At 39.1% G+C, this 21,610-nt stretch overlaps 6 protein-coding genes across 6 annotated transcripts; 2 read left to right on the top strand and 4 right to left on the bottom strand.

The window, feature by feature from the left end:
• Positions 1–10: 10 nt before the first annotated feature.
• On the bottom strand, positions 11–4,005 carry LOC114532498 (guanylate-binding protein 1-like). Its single transcript, XM_028554013.1, has 12 exons — positions 3,579–4,005; positions 3,259–3,404; positions 2,995–3,115; positions 2,705–2,879; positions 2,103–2,364; positions 1,859–2,013; positions 1,603–1,673; positions 1,308–1,456; positions 711–1,228; positions 485–580; positions 275–401; positions 11–183 (listed from the first exon to the last, which is right to left on the bottom strand). Exons 1-12 carry the CDS (start codon positions 3,872–3,874, stop codon positions 146–148), a joined length of 2,154 nt encoding a protein of 717 aa, XP_028409814.1. The 5' UTR covers positions 3,875–4,005; the 3' UTR covers positions 11–145.
• LOC114532499 (guanylate-binding protein 6-like) lies at positions 3,858–8,337 on the top strand. Its single transcript, XM_028554014.1, has 11 exons — positions 3,858–3,951; positions 4,686–5,072; positions 5,312–5,484; positions 5,678–5,843; positions 5,921–6,164; positions 6,399–6,611; positions 6,691–6,837; positions 6,982–7,194; positions 7,326–7,593; positions 7,836–8,047; positions 8,148–8,337. The coding sequence occupies exons 2-11, from the start codon at positions 4,737–4,739 to the stop codon at positions 8,267–8,269; spliced, it is 2,094 nt and encodes a 697-aa protein (XP_028409815.1). The 5' UTR covers positions 3,858–3,951; positions 4,686–4,736; the 3' UTR covers positions 8,270–8,337.
• Positions 8,338–8,451: 114 nt separating this feature from the next.
• LOC114532497 lies at positions 8,452–12,188 on the bottom strand. The gene is made up of 8 exons (XM_028554012.1): positions 11,973–12,188; positions 11,660–11,767; positions 11,285–11,373; positions 10,954–11,129; positions 10,756–10,841; positions 10,577–10,649; positions 8,945–10,377; positions 8,452–8,824 (listed from the first exon to the last, which is right to left on the bottom strand). Exons 1-8 carry the CDS (start codon positions 12,058–12,060, stop codon positions 8,604–8,606), a joined length of 2,274 nt encoding a protein of 757 aa, XP_028409813.1. The 5' UTR covers positions 12,061–12,188; the 3' UTR covers positions 8,452–8,603.
• A 395-nt stretch (positions 12,189–12,583) lies between these two features.
• Positions 12,584–15,381, top strand: LOC114532500 (E3 ubiquitin-protein ligase rnf8-like). The gene is made up of 6 exons (XM_028554015.1): positions 12,584–12,854; positions 13,397–13,666; positions 13,747–14,169; positions 14,232–14,685; positions 14,816–15,082; positions 15,273–15,381. Exons 1-6 carry the CDS (start codon positions 12,621–12,623, stop codon positions 15,314–15,316), a joined length of 1,692 nt encoding a protein of 563 aa, XP_028409816.1. The 5' UTR covers positions 12,584–12,620; the 3' UTR covers positions 15,317–15,381.
• Positions 15,382–15,534: 153 nt separating this feature from the next.
• LOC114532502 (coiled-coil domain-containing protein 42-like) lies at positions 15,535–18,625 on the bottom strand. The gene is made up of 10 exons (XM_028554017.1): positions 18,101–18,625; positions 17,966–18,029; positions 17,265–17,441; positions 16,978–17,135; positions 16,710–16,792; positions 16,490–16,602; positions 16,346–16,405; positions 16,117–16,227; positions 15,827–15,946; positions 15,535–15,727 (listed from the first exon to the last, which is right to left on the bottom strand). The coding sequence occupies exons 1-10, from the start codon at positions 18,160–18,162 to the stop codon at positions 15,557–15,559; spliced, it is 1,119 nt and encodes a 372-aa protein (XP_028409818.1). The 5' UTR covers positions 18,163–18,625; the 3' UTR covers positions 15,535–15,556.
• A 133-nt stretch (positions 18,626–18,758) lies between these two features.
• On the bottom strand, positions 18,759–21,062 carry LOC114532501 (F-box/LRR-repeat protein 7-like). The gene has a single exon (XM_028554016.1). It carries the CDS (start codon positions 20,321–20,323, stop codon positions 18,920–18,922), a length of 1,404 nt encoding a protein of 467 aa, XP_028409817.1. The 5' UTR covers positions 20,324–21,062; the 3' UTR covers positions 18,759–18,919.
• Positions 21,063–21,610: the final 548 nt, after the last annotated feature.

The following is a 21,610-nucleotide window of genomic DNA, read 5'->3' as shown; positions in this document are numbered from 1 at the left end:
AAACCAAAATACTGTCTATACAACAAAATTTTTACTTTGTTACTCAGTTATATTATTGGTTGAATTTAGGTTAATGACATCGGAAGATTTGAGTTCATAAAGGTAATACATGCATCGATATCCGAGTTACAATTGTCTTGAAGTGTTACATGATGGAGCAAGATCGACCTCTCTCAACTTTGACTAGAGATAAAAGAAATGAAATTTCAGGATTTTGTTTAAGGGTTTTCCATAGTAAATTGTGTAGTAAATTACTGCGTCTTAATATTCTTACCGACAGGTGGTGGGATATTAGCAATGGCTTTAACTAATTCTCCCATTTGTTCTTTACTTTGTTCTCTTTCAAGTCTCAGGTTTTCCATCATTGCTTCCATTCCTCTACTCTGGCTCTCGTTGAACTCCTGTGTGGAAATTTAAACCGTGAAATTATTATCAAAAAGCAGGTAATGGCGATTGATTTGTTTTGCCGGTTTATATTTCTCACCTTGACCATGTCTTGAAATTCTGCGAAGTTTGATTTTTGAAGATCTTCGAGTTTTTTTCTTTCATCCTCTATGCGTCGATTCTCTTCCTCTCGCATCTAGAAAGCAAAGAATCAGCATTTCTTCGTCCAGTAGTAAAATATAAACATATATACAGCAGACGGAAGTATGTGTACTATCTTATCGAACAAGCCACAAAGCGGAGCATTCAGAACATAGTTTACTAACCTTCTCTATTTGGGTCTGAAAATTCTCTTGCATATTTCTCAAATTTTCCGCGTTTTTTTCCTTTTCCCTGACATTTTCCTGATGTAACTTTGTCAGTTCTTCTTCCCTTTTCCTAGCTTCAATTTCTGCCTCCTTTGCTCGTCTTCGCTCTTCCATCACCTTCTCCTGATATCCTTTCAATTTCTTGAAATTCATTTTCTGTGCTTCCACCGTTTTCTTATCCATCTCGCTGAGAACGTTCCATTTCTCCGGGCCGATGGCACGTTTCAAATACTCTTCATTTAATCTTATGAAGTCTGCCTCCAGTTGTTTGAACGTGTACGTTTCAATCTCGTGCTCGATTTTCCCTCGAATCGGTGCGAATAATTCTTGGTAGAGTTTTGTGCAAAATTCTGTAGATAGAGTTCTGTTTATACGAATATACTCGAGCAACACCCCTCCGCAGACTTCCATTCCTTCGTATTCTTTTCGATTTCCACGGGCGTCCATTGTGAAAGCTTTCTTTCTGCGCAATTCAACTGAAAGGGAAAATGAAACAGAATTTCGTTCAAGGAATTCATCGCTGGTACCAATCACACCTTACCATCACTGGCTTACCGATTTTTTTCTGAAAGACCTTCACCAATTCTGCACTGTTCTTCTTGAGATCCTTGACATCTCCGGCCCCAAAATGTGCAACTTTCTCCAGCAACTCTTTTGTAAGAGCTTTTAGTATTTCATCATGGAGCGCCATCAAGGTGGTCCCTCTGAGGAAGAATTAGCAAACATTATAGAGATATCAAAATTATACTATTGCATGCTGTCTACCTCTGCTGAACACATTCATAAATTTGGCAAATTCTGCTTGTCAAGATTTAACACAAAGCAAGAATTTAAAAATGAAGAAAACAACCTGACACTGGCCCCATCTTCCTCCAGAGGAAACGTCATCCTGTCTCGAACACTGGCAGCCTTGATTCTTGCCTCATAAGAAAGAAAAACAAGCCTAAAAATCTAAAATGGCCATCTCGTATTGCTATTGTTTGACAGCAGGTAAACGCCATCATGTTCTGAGTGACACGCCAGAGTAAACATGTCATTTTGCCACGAGAATTTTTGAGCAAAACTGGAGAAAATTACGGGGAATGTTGGGGTATCTTTAGGCATACCGTCATAGAAGTTTTGTATTTCTCAGTAAGTTCCTCGATGGTTTCTTTGCGAAGTAAATCAACTGTATTTTGCCAAGCATTGTCAAGACAAGGAATCGCGTTAGGATCATTCACTGCTTTCACGTATTCGTGAAGCAATCCACACAACAAAGAACCTTAGTAGAAAATGTGCAATATCAAATTAAAAACAACAACAATGCACACTGCTGTTAAGTAGAAAGACAACGTCATGAGGTGAAAGTACCGGTGATTGCGGACCCCTTTTGGTAGCCATGTTTAGCACCGTTGATTTGAATCTTTTTTATTAAATGCGACATGAAATCTTGTACACCTTTTTGAAACTTTGGGTTAAGATCATTCGTGTGCTGTGCGATGTTTTGCATCACTTTCTCGTCGCTATGCGGCGTAGGCAGAGTCTTGCACTCAATATCAGGAAAAAATGATATGATCGCACGACCAACTTCATCTGCCTTGCCTGCTTTAAACGATTTCCCTCTCGAGAGCACCTGGTTTAAAAAAAAGAGAACGTATTAACCGCTTCAAAATGGATGAATCATTCATAAGTGTCTTTGTACAAAAGGTTAATATCGTATTGATTCATTGTTACCATACGGAAGGAGAGCTCAGAGCTCTTCGTATAGGTGATAGTAGTTCTACGAATCCACGAATATAATCTCAGTTTTAATCCAAAATCTGACCCTAATCCTTACCTAATGCTATAGGATTAAATTCAGGATTAAATTCGTGGATTCTCGACATGGAATTATTACCGTACAGATAATCTCTTTTTAAACCAGTATTAATTGATTTCGTAAATGAAATGTGAATAAATCCAAAGTTGTTTACCCTTTCTTTGATATAATCCGTGGGATCCATCTCCCCCCCGTGTCCGTCGTCAGATGTTATCAGACTAACGTCGCGAAGAAGCCAAATAAAATGTGGAAAATACTGCGAGATTTCCCCCACTTCAATCTCCTGATTCCTCTTCACCTCAAAACCTTCCGCCAAACGGACGAAACAACTAAAAATTGTAAATGAAACAACCTTTGATAAACCAGGCCGCGTCATATTGTGACGAAAATCATGAAAATAAAATTTTATGAGCTTTAACGTGGATCAGTGCATGATTCACATACTCCAATTTCTCCAAATCTTTCTTGTACGGGACATTCTGAGAATTGTAAATGAGAATAGACGAGATCAAAATGGTTAACACGAGAATGCCAGCGTCTTGAGTAACATTAGCACCGGGAGCGTCTATAAATAATCAAGGATATTGTTTATATACGCTATCAATACAGGATATGTCCTTATGAACAGGTCAGAGCCAACTGAAATAAGGATTACTTTGACGTGAACTAATGGAAAGATGCTTGGGTTATTCATTGATTGTTTCTTACCAATTCCTTCTGTGTCCAACAAGAGAACAGCTTGCTCTTTCCCGTTTTTATCTTTGCCCAGAAGAATCTTTGTTCCCATCCAAATTCCAAACGTCTTCGGGTCAAATGTATGACCAAGATCAAACGCGTCTACTTCACCTAACAACCTAGACAGGAAAAACAAAAAAAATTCAAGGCACTTGGCATAATATTGCTCGCTGTGCAAAATTGATCGGATAGAATTATAATCTGAAACAGGGCCTGTTTCAAACATTTAAATCGAAACGCTCGAAAACATTGGAAGCGCGATAGCTTCTCAAATACGCTCTAAATCAACTTACCTTGACAAGATGTACGACTTGCCCGTTCGCATCGGTCCACATATTGCCAGAATAGCGAGTGGCGATTTGATCAGTTTCAGCAACTCCAAGGCTTCTGGCACAAGATACAAATTAGTGCGCTGCACATTGGCTTTTTTCACCAGGCTTTTCGTCTTTAAATCATACTCGTGATCGTTTGGTAGTATAAGAGGTATGGACGAATCATATTTCCTGGAGTTGTTTGGGTCTATAGAACGAATTTGATATCCCGAGGAACGCAAATGCTCCTGCATAGCATCACCATCGGCCGACATCATTACCGTTTGGAAACACAGTATAAGATTACAGGCTTTCGTGTCTATAAAGCAACGCTTCAGTGAAGCAGAAGTCGAAAGTGAGTTCCTGTGATTTCGCTTCCTCGGAAATGAATCATATGACCTTTTATCAGCGATTATATTTTGAAATTATGAAATCGCATCTTGGTTTCCTCAAGGGGTTTCCCGGTATTTATAGTGAATTATTCACAGGAAAATATTACTTTAAATTCGTTTTTAATTTCAGTTTGAAAACTTTATTTGTTATTTTTCCGCTTTTAATGCAAAGCAATTATCGTAATTGCCTGAAACCTAGTTTCTTATTAAAGGCGCAGGAAGAAACATGCAACAATATACGAAATTTGATCTGCTTGACTACCCTGAATCATTTATAACTCCGTCTGATAAAAGGGGATTCCCGGAAAAAAATCGCAGCGCTTTGCAGTGCAATATCCAAGCTGTCTTTGCTACGAAAATAATAAAGTAATTAATTTCATGTCCATGAAAGATTCGCTTTGTTGCAAATATATAGATTAGAGTTTGTAGGAATAGAGTGTATAGAGTATGATGATTCAGAAAGTGAACGTTTATGGTTTGACGGCGGTTTTAACCTGATTTCCGGTTACTTGTTTTCTGAAAACGCTGATGTCATATTATGATATGATGCACTTTCAATTTAGCTTGCGACAGGAAAACATCAAGTCATTTAGCTTGAATCTGGTTTGTGAGAGCGAACTAGATTTCTTGTCTAAGACAAAAATTGGTTTAGTTTTTCAAGACAGCAAGTAAATTTTGATTAAACATTTGAATATAGTCGAACACAGCAGCCAGTCTCGAATTTGACCTTTTTTTCGAATCGATCACGATGGATAAGTTCAAGAAGGTTTCACTAATCGGTGCGGATGGTGTAGATGCTAAGACAAGCTCATTACCTCTCGTGTTACCGAACAACATGAAATACGACTCAAAATCTGGCAGTCTTACACACATCACGGGGGTGAAACGCACTCATTTGGAGATAGTTCCATCAACTCTGGCTCTACTAGCAAACATACGGGATCCTGTGGCAGTGGTGTCGATTGGAGGCATGGCTAGAAGTGGAAAATCGTATATTTTATCGAGATTATTGGGCTCGTGCGATGCGTTCAAGCTAGGCCACAGTATGGACCCGGAGACTTTCGGAATATGGATTGGGACTCAAGTGAGTTTAATTGATCTTATGCTAGTCCTCTATGCACGACGTCACAAGATCAGGTGGAAGAAGAGGCCTGAGAACTAGGCCGGGTCGGGCTTGCCTCGTACCCTCAGTCTTTCCGGCGTTTTTGTTATGAACATAGAGTTTTGATATAAGCAAGAGTCTTAGAGAGTTTAGTTGCAATTGTAGTACGAGAACCACACGTATTTTCACATTGCTCATGAACTAAAATTCTCTTCGCACAGGTCTTAAAGACAGATCACTTCACAGTCCTGCTGGTTGATACCGAAGGCATTGATTCTGCATCAGCAGAGAAAAAGAATGACATATCTTTGTTGGTTTTGACGATATTACTCAGCTCTTATTTCATCTTCAACACATTATCCGTACCAAGACAATCCCAACTCGAGGAACTACAGTAAGTACCACGATACTGCTTCATGAAAACAAACACTCACATGCATGATACAACCAAATATCTACATACCCAGGACAAGCTACTACAAGACCACACTCCACCCAGCCGTCAGCAATCATGAAGTCTACCAAAAGCACATTCCTATCATTGAAAGGCAGGGATAATATATCATTTCTTTGATGTTATTGTGTAGATGTTTTGTGCAGCTTGTGACTGGTCTTCGGGTAAGTCGCGAAGGAGAAGATGATTATAGAAAATTTTCCACGGTTTTTCCAGATTTTCTCTGGCTTCTTCGCGACGTCACCCTAACACCAACTGACGAAAAAGGAAACGAAATTGATCCGAAAACGTTTCTCATGGTAAACGCATTTTCCCTCTTCATGTTTGCAATTAAAATGCTAATAATCCACTGATATTTTCACTAAAACCTCCCCAGGATCGCGTTCTTAAACCAAGCGGTGGTTTCGAAGAAAAGCCGAGTGACAAGGTTGCCAAGGCGCTGAAGATGTTTTTTCCATCCATCGATTGTATCGCTCTTCCTCCACCATCAGAGAACGCCGAGATCATGAGGAATATCGAACAGAATGAGGATAAATTATCGCCAAAGTTTAAAGCAGCTGTACCAGGAGTTACAAATCATATCTTCAGCAAAATCAAACCAAAGACTGGATACAGCACGGGTAAAATGAAGAATATATTGACAGTATTCCAGTAAAGTTAGTTTGTGTACGGCATATAATAATACTTTATTCACTGTAATCCATCTAGTTTTTCTAAGTCAAATTCAAATTTTAACACCAGTAATACTTTTTAGCTACTTCATTGATGAGTCAGGGTATTTTTGACCTTTTGAGCTCCGCTGCCATCCAAAACAATTCTTTTTAGCGCATTGTATGCGTTTCTGAACTCTCTAGATTCTCGTGTAACTGGAGCACAGCTTGCGTGCATGTTGGAGACTTATGTTAAAGCGGTGAATGACCCGAGCGCCATTCCAGTGATGGAAACAAGTTGGCAGACATCGCTGAGAGTCATCGCAGAACGTTTTCACAGCGAGTGTCTGGAGTTGTATAAGAAAGGAATGGACGCTGCTCTGGAGGAACGTGATAATATACCCCTGGAAACCACAGGTAGGTTCAAATAGGTGAGGTAAAAGAGGCTGTTCTGTCGTTATCTATTCGTTTATCATTCATTGATCTTCTGGTGTAGGTGAAGGGACGACGATTGTTAGTGTACACAGGAAATATTACACCTCAGCACAACAGCATTTGAGAAAAGGTTTGGGTCCAATGTCTAACGAGGCTGAACTGTCCAAATTTTTGAGCAATCTTCAGCAAGCTGTGTTTGGTACGAAAGGTACGCTGAGAATTACTCTAACTCTATTTATGCTATAGAGCCACAAATATTAGTCAAAAAAGGCTGGAAGGTTTTTTTATCATAATTTGCTTGTTCTTAATTGCCAAGCTGTGATTTAGGAAGAGATTCTTCATCTCGTTTAAGGCAAAAGTACTGAAGGCGAACATAAAACAGGCTTATTTCACGAATACTGGCGACAAAACAACGAGATGTCCGTCGAGTATTGCGAGAAAATCCGGGATCAGTTGTGGAAAACAATTTCAGAAAAGCTCTCGAAGGAAAACAGTGGATACACGTATGAGCAACTCAAAGAAGATCTCAAAAGATTTGAAATAGACTACAGGCAAAATGCTAAAGGTTAACAAAGAAATGAAATAACATCAAATGATTCTTTCATCAGCCAGTCCATAATGATGGGAATCGGTAGTTGCTAAAAAATGTAGGAAATAAACCTGGAAATGTCTAAATCAATAATTTTGTGTTGTTAGGTCCGGCAAAGGAAAAGGTTTATGGTGATTTCCTTGAGTTCGTGAAGTCAGAGGAGAAGACGTTTTCGAAGCTGCAGGATTTTAAGGAAGAAGAATTCCAGGAGAAGCAGAAGACGCTCGAGATGAACGCGAGACTCGAGGAAATTCAGGAGGAACAGCGACGTGTTGAGGACACCATGTTGGAAGAGATGGAGGAGCATAAACGACAAGCTACAAAACTGAGCGAAGAGTATAACGAGAAAATTGATAAGATGAAACAGGAAGAAAGGTCAGGGTAGAATTCATCACATGAATCTCCTGGTCTTGTGCTGCGATTTCTTTAACCCGATCACAACGTTCACTAACACCGAATATCATGCTGGTCCCATGCCTTGTAAGCGCGCGCTGTTTATTATGCAGAGAGCCGAATATAGCTTCTTGAGAGGACTGGATCCTCACTAAATCACGGAAACAACTTTTTGAAAATGTTTCTCTTTGTATTGCTCAACTGTCTTAAATATTTCATTCCAGAGAGGTGTACTTGCAGCGCATGCGTGAACAGATGGAGATGATGGAAAGCACGATGACAAAGAACGTGAGCGCTTTACAGGAGATGGCGAGCAAGAACATGAAGTTTATTGAAGAGAGCGTTAAAATGGCGCGGGAGGAAGCCGCCGAGCAGCGAAAACAAATGGTTGAAATTGTTAAAACTGTACAAGAAAAGAATGCTCAAATTGCCAAAGGTAGGAGAGATTTAAGTAAACTCATTTTGGAACCATGAAGTTAAATTGCTTTTGTATTTAGAATTAAAAGCAGCAACAATTTTTATTATATTTCATATAGACCTCGCAGAACAAACAAAAAAGAAGAGAACGAGTCCATTTGAAGCACTCACGGATTTCATTCCTGTTGTATCAGCCTTCACGAGCCTTCTAGGATCGTTTCATAAACCAAAAGCAAAATAATTTCAAGGATAAATTAAAATATGTATCACAGAGCTGATTAAAAGAATAATAAAAGAAGCGAGATTGGTTTCCTTGATTGTGTATCCGTCTTTTATCTCACGTAGCGCTGTTCGAGTCTTTTAATATGTTTAGTTGGAACCTCACGGTAGCAAACCAGCTGTTTTAAAGTTGTTCAAGTGATTAATTTGGTACTAGTTCAAATTAAGGCCTATGATAAATCAGGATTAGAGTTGCTTCGTACATTTATGTACAAACATATATTTTTTCTATTTACAAACAAACAAGAACATGATCGTTTAGTTTGTATTTACAGATTCTCTTGGAGACTTTGATATTACTTAATTGTATGTGTTGAACTTTTCTGTTTGGCCTTAGCCATACGTCTTCGTTGAGCTTCTTTTCGTTTGCGTTCGATTTCAGCTTGTGAATATTTCACCTTCCCCTCGCTGGTGGCAGGCAATGATGGTGCACGTGCTGAGCTGTTAGTGAATGATCTGATGGAATTGTTCGTCGCTTTTGCTGACCCCTGATTTGCCGCCGTCTTTGCTAAAACGTCTGTAAAGAAAGCAAGTGATTGATGAAATTGGAAAGTTGGAATATTTCACAAACGTTCCTTTTGCAATTGCTCGTATCTCTTCCTATTTTAAGGCCAGTTTTATTATTCTCAAAACTTACCGTCAAAGTTGAAATCATCCAGCAGTGCAGTAAAATCATCCTCACTCATTAAGAAGTCAAACTCGTTCTCCTGGTTTTCGTTTGGCTGCGTTTCACTCGAGTTTTGGAGTTTACTTTGCGGCACCAAACTCGACTTGCTTTCCGGTTTCGTCACGAAGCCCCTCGTGCTGTTGTTATTTGTTGTTGTTTGTCTGGTTAGCTTGCCTTTCGGACATTCCAAGTCGCCCGTCAAGTTGTCACGTGGATGACGATTTCCGTTTCTCTGTGTAAGGTTGGGCAATGATCCGCCTCGACCCCGGGGTGTAGTCATGCTACCAGATGAAACATCCTTAGTCTTATTCCTTTCATTGATTTGCTTAGCACAAAAACCTTTCCCAAGCATGTTTGTTGAGTTCGTTTGAGGCATCATTTTGTTGAATGGTTTCTCGAGGACGCTCGTCCCACTATTGCTAGCGTCCTTAGCGATCTGTGCACAATTTCTTTTCCCAAGCAAATTATTCGACCCGGATCGTTTCACAGCGATCTTGTTCAACTGCTTCACGTTGAAATCATTCGTCCTCCCCGTAATCGAGTGGCTTGTCGTAGGCGTTGAAATCTTTTGTTGCTTTGTATCAACCTTGGAGTTTATAGTCGAGCGACTTGAAGTTCTAGTTGTTGATAAACTATTCTTCACTGGTTCTTTGGAAGTGGAACTATTCGTTCTCTCCTCTAGGGACTTGTCTAACCTTCTTTCAGTAAGGTTGAAATGGTTAGTCAAATTACTTGTAACAAAGTCATCGTCGCTCTTCTGCGCAGATCCCCCGATCCTAGAGCCGCCATGCTTGTTGTTTGTATCATTTTGATCATATTTTTGCTTGGATACCGCTTTTTGCGACAATTCAAATTCATGCATAGCTGTTGCGAGTAACGAATCGTCGTCGTCAAAATCCCATTGGTCAGTGTCTTCTTGTTCTGGTATTTGCTGCGCATGCTCAAACTGCCTAACCTCACTAGTATTCAATGCTCCGTCACCACCCTCGTCAATATTACCGTCCTCCCCCTCCGGGAACAGTATCTGCGTGCATTGAGGCTCATGACTCGACGCATCCGTCCGCTTTTGCGTCTCTGTGTGAGCTGTGCGAGAACGAATTTGCGTAAATTGCGTCTCGGGCACGAAGGAAACTTGCGAGGGACTGGCCCCAAAACGCGGTTTACTGGCCTCGGGGATAGTTAGGGATCCCTTACCAGAACTACTAAGTTGACATGTGAGGATAAGCTCGTCCATGTCATCCTCCGTCCATTCAAAACTGTCCTCCAAAAGACAATCGGAAATAGCCGCGCTTGCTTCGGCAGCACATGTGACGTTGGTCTTGCAATCTTGCTCTCCTCCATTCGTTGATGCATGTTGTTTAACTTGTGTCACACTAGACGAAGATTCTTCGTTTCTCTTCATTCTGAAAATGGAATTAAAACACACACGTTTTGAGTCACGTTTCAATGTACCCTGCTCCCTAGGAGTGGAATTGCAGCGTCTTCCAACAACGCCCATCTCACTTCTCTATATGAACCTCTCCATGTACGGACCAGTGGCATGGTCTGTTAACGTAAGTTAGCCCTCAGCTGAAAACAGTTGGCCCTTGTTTTTCTACTCACCTTTTCATCCGGCTACGATCTTCAGAAATCTTTCCCTGAATTTCTTTCTGACTTTGGCTGCTGCAGCTAAGATCTGCCATTGAAAAAACAGAAACACATTAGGCGTCAAATGAGAGGGAGCAATGATCATCATGATAGGAATCTTGGTTCATATTTGATCATCGGATCTTCTGACTCACCGCTTTTCTGAATCTCTTCAACTAGTTTTCGTATCTCCAACATGAACTGTCGCGTCGCTTTACGACTTTGACGCCTGGTTGTTCTCCTACGAGGAAAAGCGAAATAAAGAGATGCAAAGAATGGCTCAATTCTAACAACACATGCAATATTTTTCAAAGATCTTATGGAATTTGTCTGACAAAGTTTTTAACACTGACCTCTGAATCAAAGGTGTTGACTGTGGGCTTGCGGTGTTGTCTTCGTATTTTGTTTGTCGAAATGGCGGTGATGAAAAGTCGTCTTCACAGATATGACCAACAATCTTATGTTCAGCTTTATCTGTCCACATTTCCAGCAAGCCTGAGTGACCAGCATGGTTTGAAACTGGTGAGGTCTGAGCAAGATTTAGAAGAAATATTTACCTCAATGATAATAATCATCCTCCTCATCATACTAGCTAGCAAATGAGGCAGAAAGATTCTGTGTTTGTATCAGTTTTTGGTATTAATCCAATGAATCTCAAAGCAGATTTGTCATAATTGTACTAACATTCTCACTGAGTTTTTGAACAACAAACGACACATCGGTCATGACAGCTTCTTCATGGCGTATTGGGTTCTGTCTTCTGCGTTTTCCAGCTAGATTTATTTCAAATAAAATATCAGGGATAATGTTTTGAATAGTCAACATAATGGATGTACATTGAAAATGCTGTTGGACATAAACATGTTTACTTTTGTAGTAAAATAAATAATACTTTACCACTGGCTAAAAATTTAGTTGTTTTGTGAAGAGGATTGTCATGCAGTAAATGATCCAACAATTAATGTTGAGCTTGCACATGCTAATTCTCCTTAAGGTGGACTGTCTATGGTAGGTATTATGTATGTGGGGCTACAACCGATCTTAATGAATCGCACATACCTAAAGCAATTGTTGTTGTGGGGCTTGGTGAATTATTGTCCCAGAGTATTTCAATGCCATTGCCTCCAGCACCAGGCGCTGTACCATCCGAAGATCTTTTAAATTTCCCTATCAAAAATAGGTTCATCAATCACGGTCATAAACATGCAATTGCAACATCATATTAATGTTAATTGTTAATCAAGGCTTTCATTCAGAATAAACACTGAATTTGATTTCACCAGATGATTTAATGAAGAGGCAAATGAACTACATTAAACCTAGTGGGCGAGTTTTAACAGCAAATAACGCAATTATATGGGAGAGAACATACCGAGGGTCGAAGCAAGTCGCCTGGTCCGTCCATTCGGTGTCTTGCAAACCTTTCGCTTCTTCATCGGAAAAAACTGGTATAGACTCATACCAGACAAACCAATAGGAATTTCGGTTTATAGTCTTTAAAATGCATCGAAATATCGCTGAAAACAGTCGTAATTTAGACACAATAAATGACTTTTTATACAATATTTAAATTATATCAATATTCTATTTTCATAATAATGGCGCCGGTTTTTAAATTGTAGCCTCGTTTCCATTATGATAGTCACGTGCCAGCATAACCAGCCCCAGTCTACTATGAGTCTATGACCGAGAATATAAATGTCCGACTCTGGTAATCCATGAGTGTGAATTCGGCATAATTTAAAAATAAAACTCTCGTACGTGTACAGCCTTTACTGAACGACAGATGGGAAACATTATTCACTATTGCATTAAGTATCTTTTTTATAGCGAATGAAAACAAATCACAAATGCAAATGCTGGCAACACTATCGATTTTATTTCAAAATTACATGAAGTATGCAATTAAACATTAAATTCCAAATTCCAACGGGGGGAACGAGCGCACGCGCAGTTTGGACGTCAACAAAGAGTATAGAGAATTCGGGAACGGTTATAATTTTTCCAATGAGTATCTGAAATGGCCTCTAGTTTCAGCGATCAGGCTATTCTCCGAAGAGTTGGACGATTTTCTGGTGAACAGCAACCAATATGCCCTAATAGCGTCCTCTTAAATGCCCTGAAACCGACCACTTTTGGGCGAACGACAGCCTCAAACGTACGGTTGTTATCGTGCAAGGTCCCGCTTATGATATCCCGTAAACACGCATCAATAATATTTCAAGACGAGAAATGGACGATAATCGATCACAATGTGAGTTTATCGCGCGGAGTTTTGCTGCAAATTTAGCAAATTTTCGTTGCTGGTGTTAAACTACAAAGGGAAGGGCTCACATTTTTGCAATATTTTTATTGTTTTATTCGTATATTCGTCATAATTCATGCATGAATTATGTGTACAGTGTACAATACAAGCGTATAGTTGAGCCCCCCCCCCCGCTAGATAAACACCAGCAATGATGTGTTTTGATTGGCTGTTGTAAGGAGCTGTTTCCTGATTGGATGATAGCACCTTTCATATTGTGATGTGATTGGTTGCTTGCTATTATGCTACTAGGCATTACCAATATTGGTGTCATAGGTGGGATCTATGGAGGTGAAGCCTCTAAAAGCCCCACCTGAAAGATTCAGTTTTAAGTTCATTGCAATCCAAATTCCTTCCAAATTTTAATGATTTTGTGAAGTTCTGAAAGGGTAAATCTATAGAACATGCTACAGTGTAATGCTATGTCAATATCTCCAGCAAAATCCATTTTGATTAGTTCCTTTTAAAAGTTCTTTTTCATGTTTCTTAAGAGTTTAAATGGGGTGTTTGTAAATGGACAACGATTACCAGCTGATACACCTCAGGAAATAAAGCCTGGAGACAGCATATGTTTTGGTGTAGCTATAGAAAATAATGTTCATGAATTTGATTACTTCTTTGAAATGGCCCCCTGCATTAAAAAACGAAAACTGGAGTTTGGAGATGCGCAGGAAAAAGAACCAAAAGTTCGAAAAATTCTCAAGGATAGCATTGAAAGAAACAGCGAAAATGTACCTGGACCTAGTGGAGAAAACTTGAAGGTTTGTGAGCATGCTATGATGATTAAACTGCATTTACAGAAATCAAAGAGATAAAGACATAATTTTCTATTGTTATTCAGGAAATGGCTAAAAGTACAGCTTGCAAAATTCAGGAATCGGAAAAAAAAATTGAAGGACTAAACTTGCTTCTTGCTGAAAAAGAGAAGGCATACTTGAGTCAACTGGAACAAAAGAAGGACCTTGCCGAGCAATTGCTACAGCAGAAAGAGGGATTAGAAAGGGAAAAGGAGGAGCAGGAGAAGTACCTGATGGGATTAATGCAGGATAAACTTAGGGATAAAGAGAGGGACCTCAATGATCAGTTAGAACAACAGAAAGCAATACTTCTGGCAGAGAAGGAGGAAGTGGAAAAAAATCTTATTGAGGAAATGGGCAGAAAAATTGAAGAAAAGGACAAGGAGTTGACAGACCAATTGAAGACCCAACGAGACCGCCTGGAGAATATCTTACAGATCAAAATTGATGAGCAGATGCGTTTACAGGTAAAATGATACGATTGCCTTTCTCTTGTGCTAACAAATCTTCACAGACCTTTGATTTTTAGGAGGAACTGACACAGAACAAAGTGGAGCAAGAGAAACTGGAAGGCATGCAAATGAATGAGAAAAAGATGGAGGAAAATTTAGAACTACTTCGGGAGGAACTCGTAGAGAAACAAAAACAACTAACTAAACAAGAGGAAATCACGAGAAATGCCGAGGAAATGGCAAAGAAAGTTTTGGTCGAGAAAATGGAGGATGAGTTCACCTGCATCATTTGTCAGGAATTGTTTTTCGAAGCAATGACTTTAGCCTGTTCACATTCATTCTGCGATTATTGTTTGAAATTGTGGCTAAAAAAGAAAAAGACTTGTCCGATTTGTAGGACTGATATCAACGGGACATTTGTTCGATCTCGAGTGTTGGACAGCGCAGTTGAGAAAATTGTTGAAACGATGGATGAAGAAACAAAAAACAGACGACAAGCGGTATTTGAAGAAAGGAAAAAGAAAGAAGTTGGTAGGTTTTTCAGCTTGAAACTGGGTGAAACGTTCGTAACCTATAGTATGTAATTATATAATTTGATACAGTTCGGTATTTGTAACGACTTTGGCTATTTTTATGACACAAGCTTTTTATTATCCTTCAGAAGTTACTATCATTAATGATAGTCCACCTGGTACCATACCTATCACTGGTGGTAACCAAGGCAACCCGATCGTCATTAGGAATGATGACGAGTTAATGGAACGCCGTATACCACCGGTATTTTTCCCGCGCATGCTGATACGCCCTGCGGGTGCTCTGCCCGACGGTCATGCGCAACAAGCTGCCGTACCTAATCCTGTTCGCAGGCGACGGCCTCATGGCGGAAGCCCTTATCGAGGACAGAATAATGATCATTGTTTCAACTGCGGTAAGCAACAATATGGTTCCTGCATCTTGAGATAATGTATCCTTGACCATCTTTGTCAGGAAACTGACTGGCTTCAAGTTCCCTTTTCTATTTGGAAAACATCGCTAAGCCTAAGGGACTGTTTCCTTTTTTGAAAAACAAGGCTAGGAAACGTTTTCGTTTAGGTTTAACAGTTTATATCTTTTTTTAGGAATGCGAGGTCACTGGTCCAGAGCGTGTCCATTCAGGCGATGACAAAGAATTTTTTAATCTTTAGATATTTTTAGATATTTGGGTATTGTAAATACTTCTTTATAGTTTGGGTTTTATAAAAGAGAACAATTCACATACTTAATCTATAATTTATTTATATCTTGTAGAAATATGTAGTATAGAAACATAAAAAAATGCCGGAAAAAGTTCACTTTTTCATTCAGGAAAAACTATATAGAAATACCAGCGGGAAGTATTTGTATTTATTTTCAATTCGCCCGCTCAGGGAAACTCCTCGGAGTGCGTTGGGACAAGAACATTTTGCGAGGGTCTGGCCAAATATTGATAGACGTTTATTTTAGTCTTTTTATCGCTGTTTGACTGCTCAGCGTCGTCTGGTGTTTTCATAGTTCTAGCCATTGAACATATGTCCTGATGGTCTCGTATGAACACCTGATATAAAGGAGTTAATGGAAAGTACGTATATATAAGACTAGTTTGAGTGACTCGGCCACTGAATTAACAATATTTCATTGAATATTTTTAACAAACCTGAATGACAGAAAGCATTTCAAAAATATCGTCACAGTCAACCAAAGGTGCACAATGTTTTCGTACGCATTTCTCAGCCAGATTCAGTACAGCCATTTTCACCTGACCAAGAGTGGTTCGCTGTAGCGAAGAAGGATATACTTTTTTTCATGTCTCAGTAAACTCAACTACATAGCTTGTCTTATAATATGAAAATTGACACACGAAAGATGCTGGTCAAATCTCGAAAGATAGCTGAAGTGTTTTCATGATACACTAGCCCTCAAAACTAAATTTTCATAGAAATTCACCTGATGTCTGTAAATATCGTCATTTGTCTGGAGAACGTGTTCAAGTTGAGCGTTGCCGTGCGTTAAATCTTCCAACTTGTTCTGCAGCTTTGCAATTTCGTGATTGTCGATCTATAGGAGCCATGCACAAAAAAGATCACGCACAGAAAGAGAATCATCTTACGAGATTTGAACCTCGCTCGAAATTTATCAATGTTCCTTTCCTATGTCATCAGTCATGCACACCTACCAGTATTTGTTGATTGTATTCTTGACGAGTGTTAAGGATAATTTGTTGGTTCGCCTTTATCTTTGGATAATAAAAACACCAAGCTGTTATACACTTGTGTTTGCGATGAAATGAATCACAAAAAATAATATTTCAGTCGCTAACCTCGTCAGTTTTGCTGCTAAGTGCAGCGGCGAGTATCTCGAACATGGAATAGAGTGTTTTATGTCGTGCCATGATACCCAGCAGGACTGAATCGTTGGTATTGTCAAAATAATCTAAAACGAAATAATCATCGTAAATGCGAAATGTGCCTTCATGAATCCAGGTTTATTTTTCATATCCAGACGCACAGGAACTACTGAACAAATCTTCTTAATCTTACCTCCAGGAGTGATGTCAATTACCCTCATCAAGTATTTCTGATACACCGAATACGTTTCAACTTTCTTCTGCAAACTTTTATGCCTGTAAAACAGAAAAATCACCATAAAATTAATGATGTCGAACATTTTTACTTCTGGACGAACGCTGGCTGCAGCCTGCTTTTAAAGATTATCCACCTCATTTCCTTTCTCAGGAGCAGGTAAAACAGGAAAATACAACAGTTAGCACAACATCGTGATATAAAGACGAAGATAAGTTTCCACTACCGTTGTCTAAGTTTCCTGAGTTCTTTTGTGTAAATTTCTAATTCTTTGGTCTTTTGTTCTTTCAGTCTTTTCTCATTCTGGTATTTCTCTAAGGCACGTCTTCGTTTTGCCTCTGTTTCTTTGATAAACTTATCAAATTTATTCACTCTTTCTTCAATCTAAGAGTCACAGTATTAAATGATGATGGTAACGCAATTTAACAATGAAACGTATACAGATATATGTGTTTTGTATAAATTTTGGGATACTTTAACAAACTCAACTTCGGTATAACTTCAGAAACAAACCTGTTGCTGTCTTTTCCGAAGCAGTTCCTCCCTATTCTTGCACATCTTCATCTTTTCATGATACTCTTTTCTTTTTGTTTGTAAAAGCTCGTCGATTTTGTCAGCTTCGTTCGCTTGTTTGACGAGAAGAGTTGACTGCAGAGTCTTGATGCCGCTGGACAAGAGCTTGTCGGAAGACTAGAAAGTTATATGTGTACGTTACATAAGATTGTGTTAGTAGTGAAGCTTTATACATGCAAAGAGGTTTGGGCAAAACCTAGACTTTAATGATAAAGCTTTGCTAGATAACTTCATGAGATAGTTAACGTTGTCGTTCGCGTGACAACGCGTGCTCTCCACATTTAGAACAAAGGAGAACCACGATTGTGAATTGGTTTCAAATGCAGTTCATGTTGTTGCAATTCAGAATTCCAAGTCAACTAATTAGGTAACAATTAACGTACGTAATTCAATGAAATACAATTAAGACATTCGAATGTATCATTAAAACTTGCAACATTTGTACTTTAAAACGAGTTTTTTTTATAAATAAATTTTGACAACAATATGTAAACGCCGGCAACAATTGGAATTTTCAAAATTCACTAATTCGTGCTGAATATTGCTTATTCATTGTAGAAGCGGCTGATAGAAAAGGATATAACAGTGTCAGTATAACTGACTCAAAAATACTTATTCTCAAAATCAACATATATCTTTACTTCATTAACAACTGCATGTTTCTTGATGAAATCAGTTTTACCATCGTCGATATCTTCTTGATCTCTGAAAGATCCAAACCAAGGTGAAACAAAACATTGCTCACCGACACCATTGAAACCAAAAATGATCCGTACCTCAACTGTGTCACAAAAACGTTCCTACGTCGCGCTCTGAGCTCGAGTTGATAGCTTGCCATTGTTAAAATGTGTTGTAAAACAACGTTTTAATTCGTCGCATTGAACCGAACAATCAGAACAACAGTCACGTCGGCTTTAGAATTTGTAAACAATTCTAATTAAATGTAAACAGTTGTCATGGTGAAGCATTTCAACGCACGTGCTAGTGCCAGATTCCTTCAATGGTATCGTTCTGCCTCGTATGTATTGCAAATTATGCTGATTAGATATGTTAAGGTACAGGAGAAGCGAAGAAGGGGCGAGTGGACGAATTATGGAAATCGAAAATCTGCATCATGTAGACCACAAAGATTAGAGATACATTTGTGTTAATTGCCGTGTCGGAAACTCCACATACAGCGTGGATTAAAGGATTAATACAGGATTTATATGGTAAACTGTTCGAAAACCTACTCGGATTAACCTGTTTACTCAGGGTCCTTACGAGTTTTGAAATATAGCTGTAATTTCAACTTTGAAGAAGCCGAATTAACGTTGCAGAATAATCGTAACATCATTCTTCAAACTAGCTAGGAGTGACTAGGTCAGTCGTTGAGATGTTTTGTGTGGTATTTCCTATGCTTTGTACCCGAATTCATGCTTCACCAGAAAGTAAAACAACAAAGAGTAGATATCTTCATTTATTGCCCTAATAATACATATATTATAACTTTATAAACAGGCATAATTTATTGTGATTATATTTGTCAGATCTAGTTTCACTTAATAGTCCAGATATTTTAGAATCGTTGACATGCTGTTGTGGCTAAACAGAGCTCACAACCTCACATCACATAGTGGATAAAGCGATTGAAATGTCTCCAGATCTTTTTCGCTTACGCCTTCAACATCCACAGCACCAAGAGAACAAAGGTTGGGTAAAATTTCGGCTATGTCCATCAACTGAATGACATTTTGAACGAGTCCCGAAAAGAAGACGTCCAACAGCCTCAATCCTTGACAACGCTTTAAACATTTCATCAAGCCATCAAAAGTAATCTGCGTACATGCCTTGATACTTAGAGACGTCAACAGGACAGAATTATCAGTAACAAGAATGGCGAGACCACGGTCAGTGATGGCACAAGAGTTGAACTCAAGGGAACATAAAAATGGCCCGGATAGACATGATATAATACTAGCAGTGATGTCGGTCAAATTCTCTGGTATTTTCACACCGAGGCTCAGTTCCTCAAGAAATTTACAATTGCCCATCAGATGGAACACCCCGTTATCAGTGACGTCAGCATATTCAAGCTTGAGACTTCGTATTTTCGGCAGGTATGTTGCAACGGCACGTAATGTTTCATCGCTGACTCGACTCTCTCCCAAATGAAGGTGTTCCAGGCACCCGTTCTTCACCAAAGCTTTGATCCCTTGATCTCCCACTTCAGGACAACTATCAATCTCGATATTCTCGAGCAGCGGACAGCCACGGGCGAGTTCACGAACCGAGGAATCTGATGCTTCGACATTATCATAAATTAAAACTAAATCAGTCAAATTCGGGCAAGATTTTCCCAGAGCTTCGAACATGCTGTCATCCAACAAAATCCTTGTATCTTTGACCAAAACTTCCTCGGGAGTTTCGTAAACTTTAAGTTTTCTCAATGTCTTACAATTTCTCAAACTTGCCAAAGTATCTACAGTACACGCCTGGGTGCTGGTCTCGAGAGTTGTCAAATCGGGGTTATTTTGAATGAGAATGTTTAGACTTCGATCTGTAACCTTTGTTTTTGCAATTCCAAGCTTTCGGAGTCTTGTGCACCTACGAGCGACGTCTGTCATTCCTTTGTCAGTAATATCAACACAACCACAGAGTTGTAGTTTCTTCAAATTTGGACAATGGACTGAAATGAATCGCAGTAACTCGTCTGTAAGGTTCCGGCATTCGACTAAATACAGTTTATACACATTCCTGCTACACGCCGTTAATTTCATCAACGTGGAGTCTTGCACGTTATGTCTGAAATCAAAAGGAATACACACATCTCGCCAAAGGCTGGCATCAAACGAAACTCGATGCCAACGAGAGTTGACGATTGAGAGGCGAACAAGGGAAACCTTTGGTAAATACGATAAAATTTGAGCCAAAACATCGTCTGGAAGTCTCTCAAACGAGTTCACGGTCGCTAGTTCAACGCTTTTGTACATTTTCATCGTTCGTACAAGTTTTGCCATCTTCAAGATGTCAGCATATCCCCGGTTACTGACGAGTGCCGGCCCAAAACCATTCTCAAACCACTTTTATTGTGCAACATGACGATGAAGACGTATACTGACATGTGTTCATGGCAATTAACATAAGAAAACACTTTGTCTCAAAGACTATTTTAGCCGTGAAACAATTGCGGTTACTTAGCGTTATTGCTTCTGATTTTTCGCTCGACTTCCCGCGTGTGTGGACGGATAAATTAACTGAAGGTTGACCCAGTTTCCTTAATAATACGTTAAAACTGATACATTTTTTCGTGTTTATGGAATTGCAAGCATAGCTTTTCTGTATATTCGACCAGATGTTAGTTTTCATACTGAATGGATCAAGGAATACGCGACTTTAGCATTTTAATCAAGTACTTAACCGGTGCTGTATTCTTTAAAGGGAGTGTTTTTGGAAAAAAAGATATGACAAATAATTCACCGCGCGTTTTAATCTCCATGATGCATGCAGTATACTGACGAATGGTTTCCGCACGAGGAGAGCATCAGAAAATTGGAATTCTGGTGCCATTTCTTGAATTGAAATCGAAAGTGATATACGTACAATCATCCGCGTGCTTTTGTAGTTGTTTTTTAAGACATGAATAGCTTGATCATTGCAATCACGTCCGAAGGTAGCAGGTTGTTCTTGGGTTTGTCAGCTAACGTGCAGGTGGTACCATTGACAACCCAATAATGCAAAGTTAGTGGAGACAAAAGTCAAGAGCGCACACAAAAAAGTGTGACGTTCGTTCCACAAGAGTTTCTGGTGGCCACAGCTTAGTCAGAATTTGCGTAGGGATATCCGGTCAAAAACAACCATCGTTCTGGGTGGGGTACATTCCAGAATGTACCTGCAAATTGCTGAAACGCGCTTTATTTTGATGTCTTATAGTCAAAATCAATACTATATATAGCTATCAATTTATACGCGTAAACAAAACGTATTGTAATTTCTGAAAAACTCAATTCATTAGAGACGACTGGGCAGATACAGATGCTATATATATACCTACACTTACACAGACACTCATGCACTTTACTCTTTAGTTATTTAAAACTCTTTAAGATTATAATCGAACTGTCCAGTTCAATTGTATCATTCTCTATGAAGGACGAGTTTTATTTTTTTTTAGCCTAAAACTAACTGAAATTAGCACGCAAGCACCGCCACGGAGTTATTAATATTATTGAACTGTAAATAGCAGGTATTCCACAGAAACATTAAAAAATTTAAATATCATGTTGTCATTTGAACACGCTTCTTTA

The sequence above is a fragment of the Dendronephthya gigantea genome, unplaced genomic scaffold (genome assembly GCF_004324835.1).
Source record: "Dendronephthya gigantea isolate DGI-Jeju-01 unplaced genomic scaffold, DenGig_1.0 000079F, whole genome shotgun sequence".
Classification (NCBI taxonomy): Eukaryota; Metazoa; Cnidaria; class Anthozoa; order Malacalcyonacea; family Nephtheidae; genus Dendronephthya; species Dendronephthya gigantea.
This window is presented reverse-complemented; position numbering and strand designations above follow the sequence as displayed.

Coding starts and splice junctions, on each gene's coding strand:
- LOC114532498 (XM_028554013.1), bottom strand. CDS start 3,874: ATGATGTCGGCCGATGGTGATGCTATGCAGGAGCATTTGCGTTCCTCG. Junction 3,405..3,578: donor AAGTCGTACATCTTGTCAAG/GTAAGTTGATTT, acceptor TTTCCTGTCTAG/GTTGTTAGGTGAAGTAGACG. Junction 402..484: donor AATTTCAAGACATGGTCAAG/GTGAGAAATATA, acceptor ATTTCCACACAG/GAGTTCAACGAGAGCCAGAG.
- LOC114532501 (XM_028554016.1), bottom strand. CDS start 20,323: ATGGCAAAACTTGTACGAACGATGAAAATGTACAAAAGCGTTGAACTA.
- LOC114532497 (XM_028554012.1), bottom strand. CDS start 12,060: ATGAGTCTATACCAGTTTTTTCCGATGAAGAAGCGAAAGGTTTGCAAG. Junction 11,374..11,659: donor CACAACAACAATTGCTTTAG/GTATGTGCGATT, acceptor AAATAAATCTAG/CTGGAAAACGCAGAAGACAG. Junction 10,650..10,755: donor TGAAGAGATTCAGAAAAGCG/GTGAGTCAGAAG, acceptor TTTCAATGGCAG/ATCTTAGCTGCAGCAGCCAA.
- LOC114532500 (XM_028554015.1), top strand. CDS start 12,621: ATGGCCTCTAGTTTCAGCGATCAGGCTATTCTCCGAAGAGTTGGACGA. Junction 13,667..13,746: donor CTAGTGGAGAAAACTTGAAG/GTTTGTGAGCAT, acceptor ATTGTTATTCAG/GAAATGGCTAAAAGTACAGC. Junction 15,083..15,272: donor TGATCATTGTTTCAACTGCG/GTAAGCAACAAT, acceptor ATCTTTTTTTAG/GAATGCGAGGTCACTGGTCC.
- LOC114532499 (XM_028554014.1), top strand. CDS start 4,737: ATGGATAAGTTCAAGAAGGTTTCACTAATCGGTGCGGATGGTGTAGAT. Junction 6,612..6,690: donor TATACCCCTGGAAACCACAG/GTAGGTTCAAAT, acceptor CTTCTGGTGTAG/GTGAAGGGACGACGATTGTT. Junction 6,838..6,981: donor AGCTGTGTTTGGTACGAAAG/GTACGCTGAGAA, acceptor ATCTCGTTTAAG/GCAAAAGTACTGAAGGCGAA.
- LOC114532502 (XM_028554017.1), bottom strand. CDS start 18,162: ATGGCAAGCTATCAACTCGAGCTCAGAGCGCGACGTAGGAACGTTTTT. Junction 16,603..16,709: donor AATTGACATCACTCCTGGAG/GTAAGATTAAGA, acceptor ATTTCGTTTTAG/ATTATTTTGACAATACCAAC. Junction 15,947..16,116: donor ACGATATTTACAGACATCAG/GTGAATTTCTAT, acceptor TCTTCGCTACAG/CGAACCACTCTTGGTCAGGT.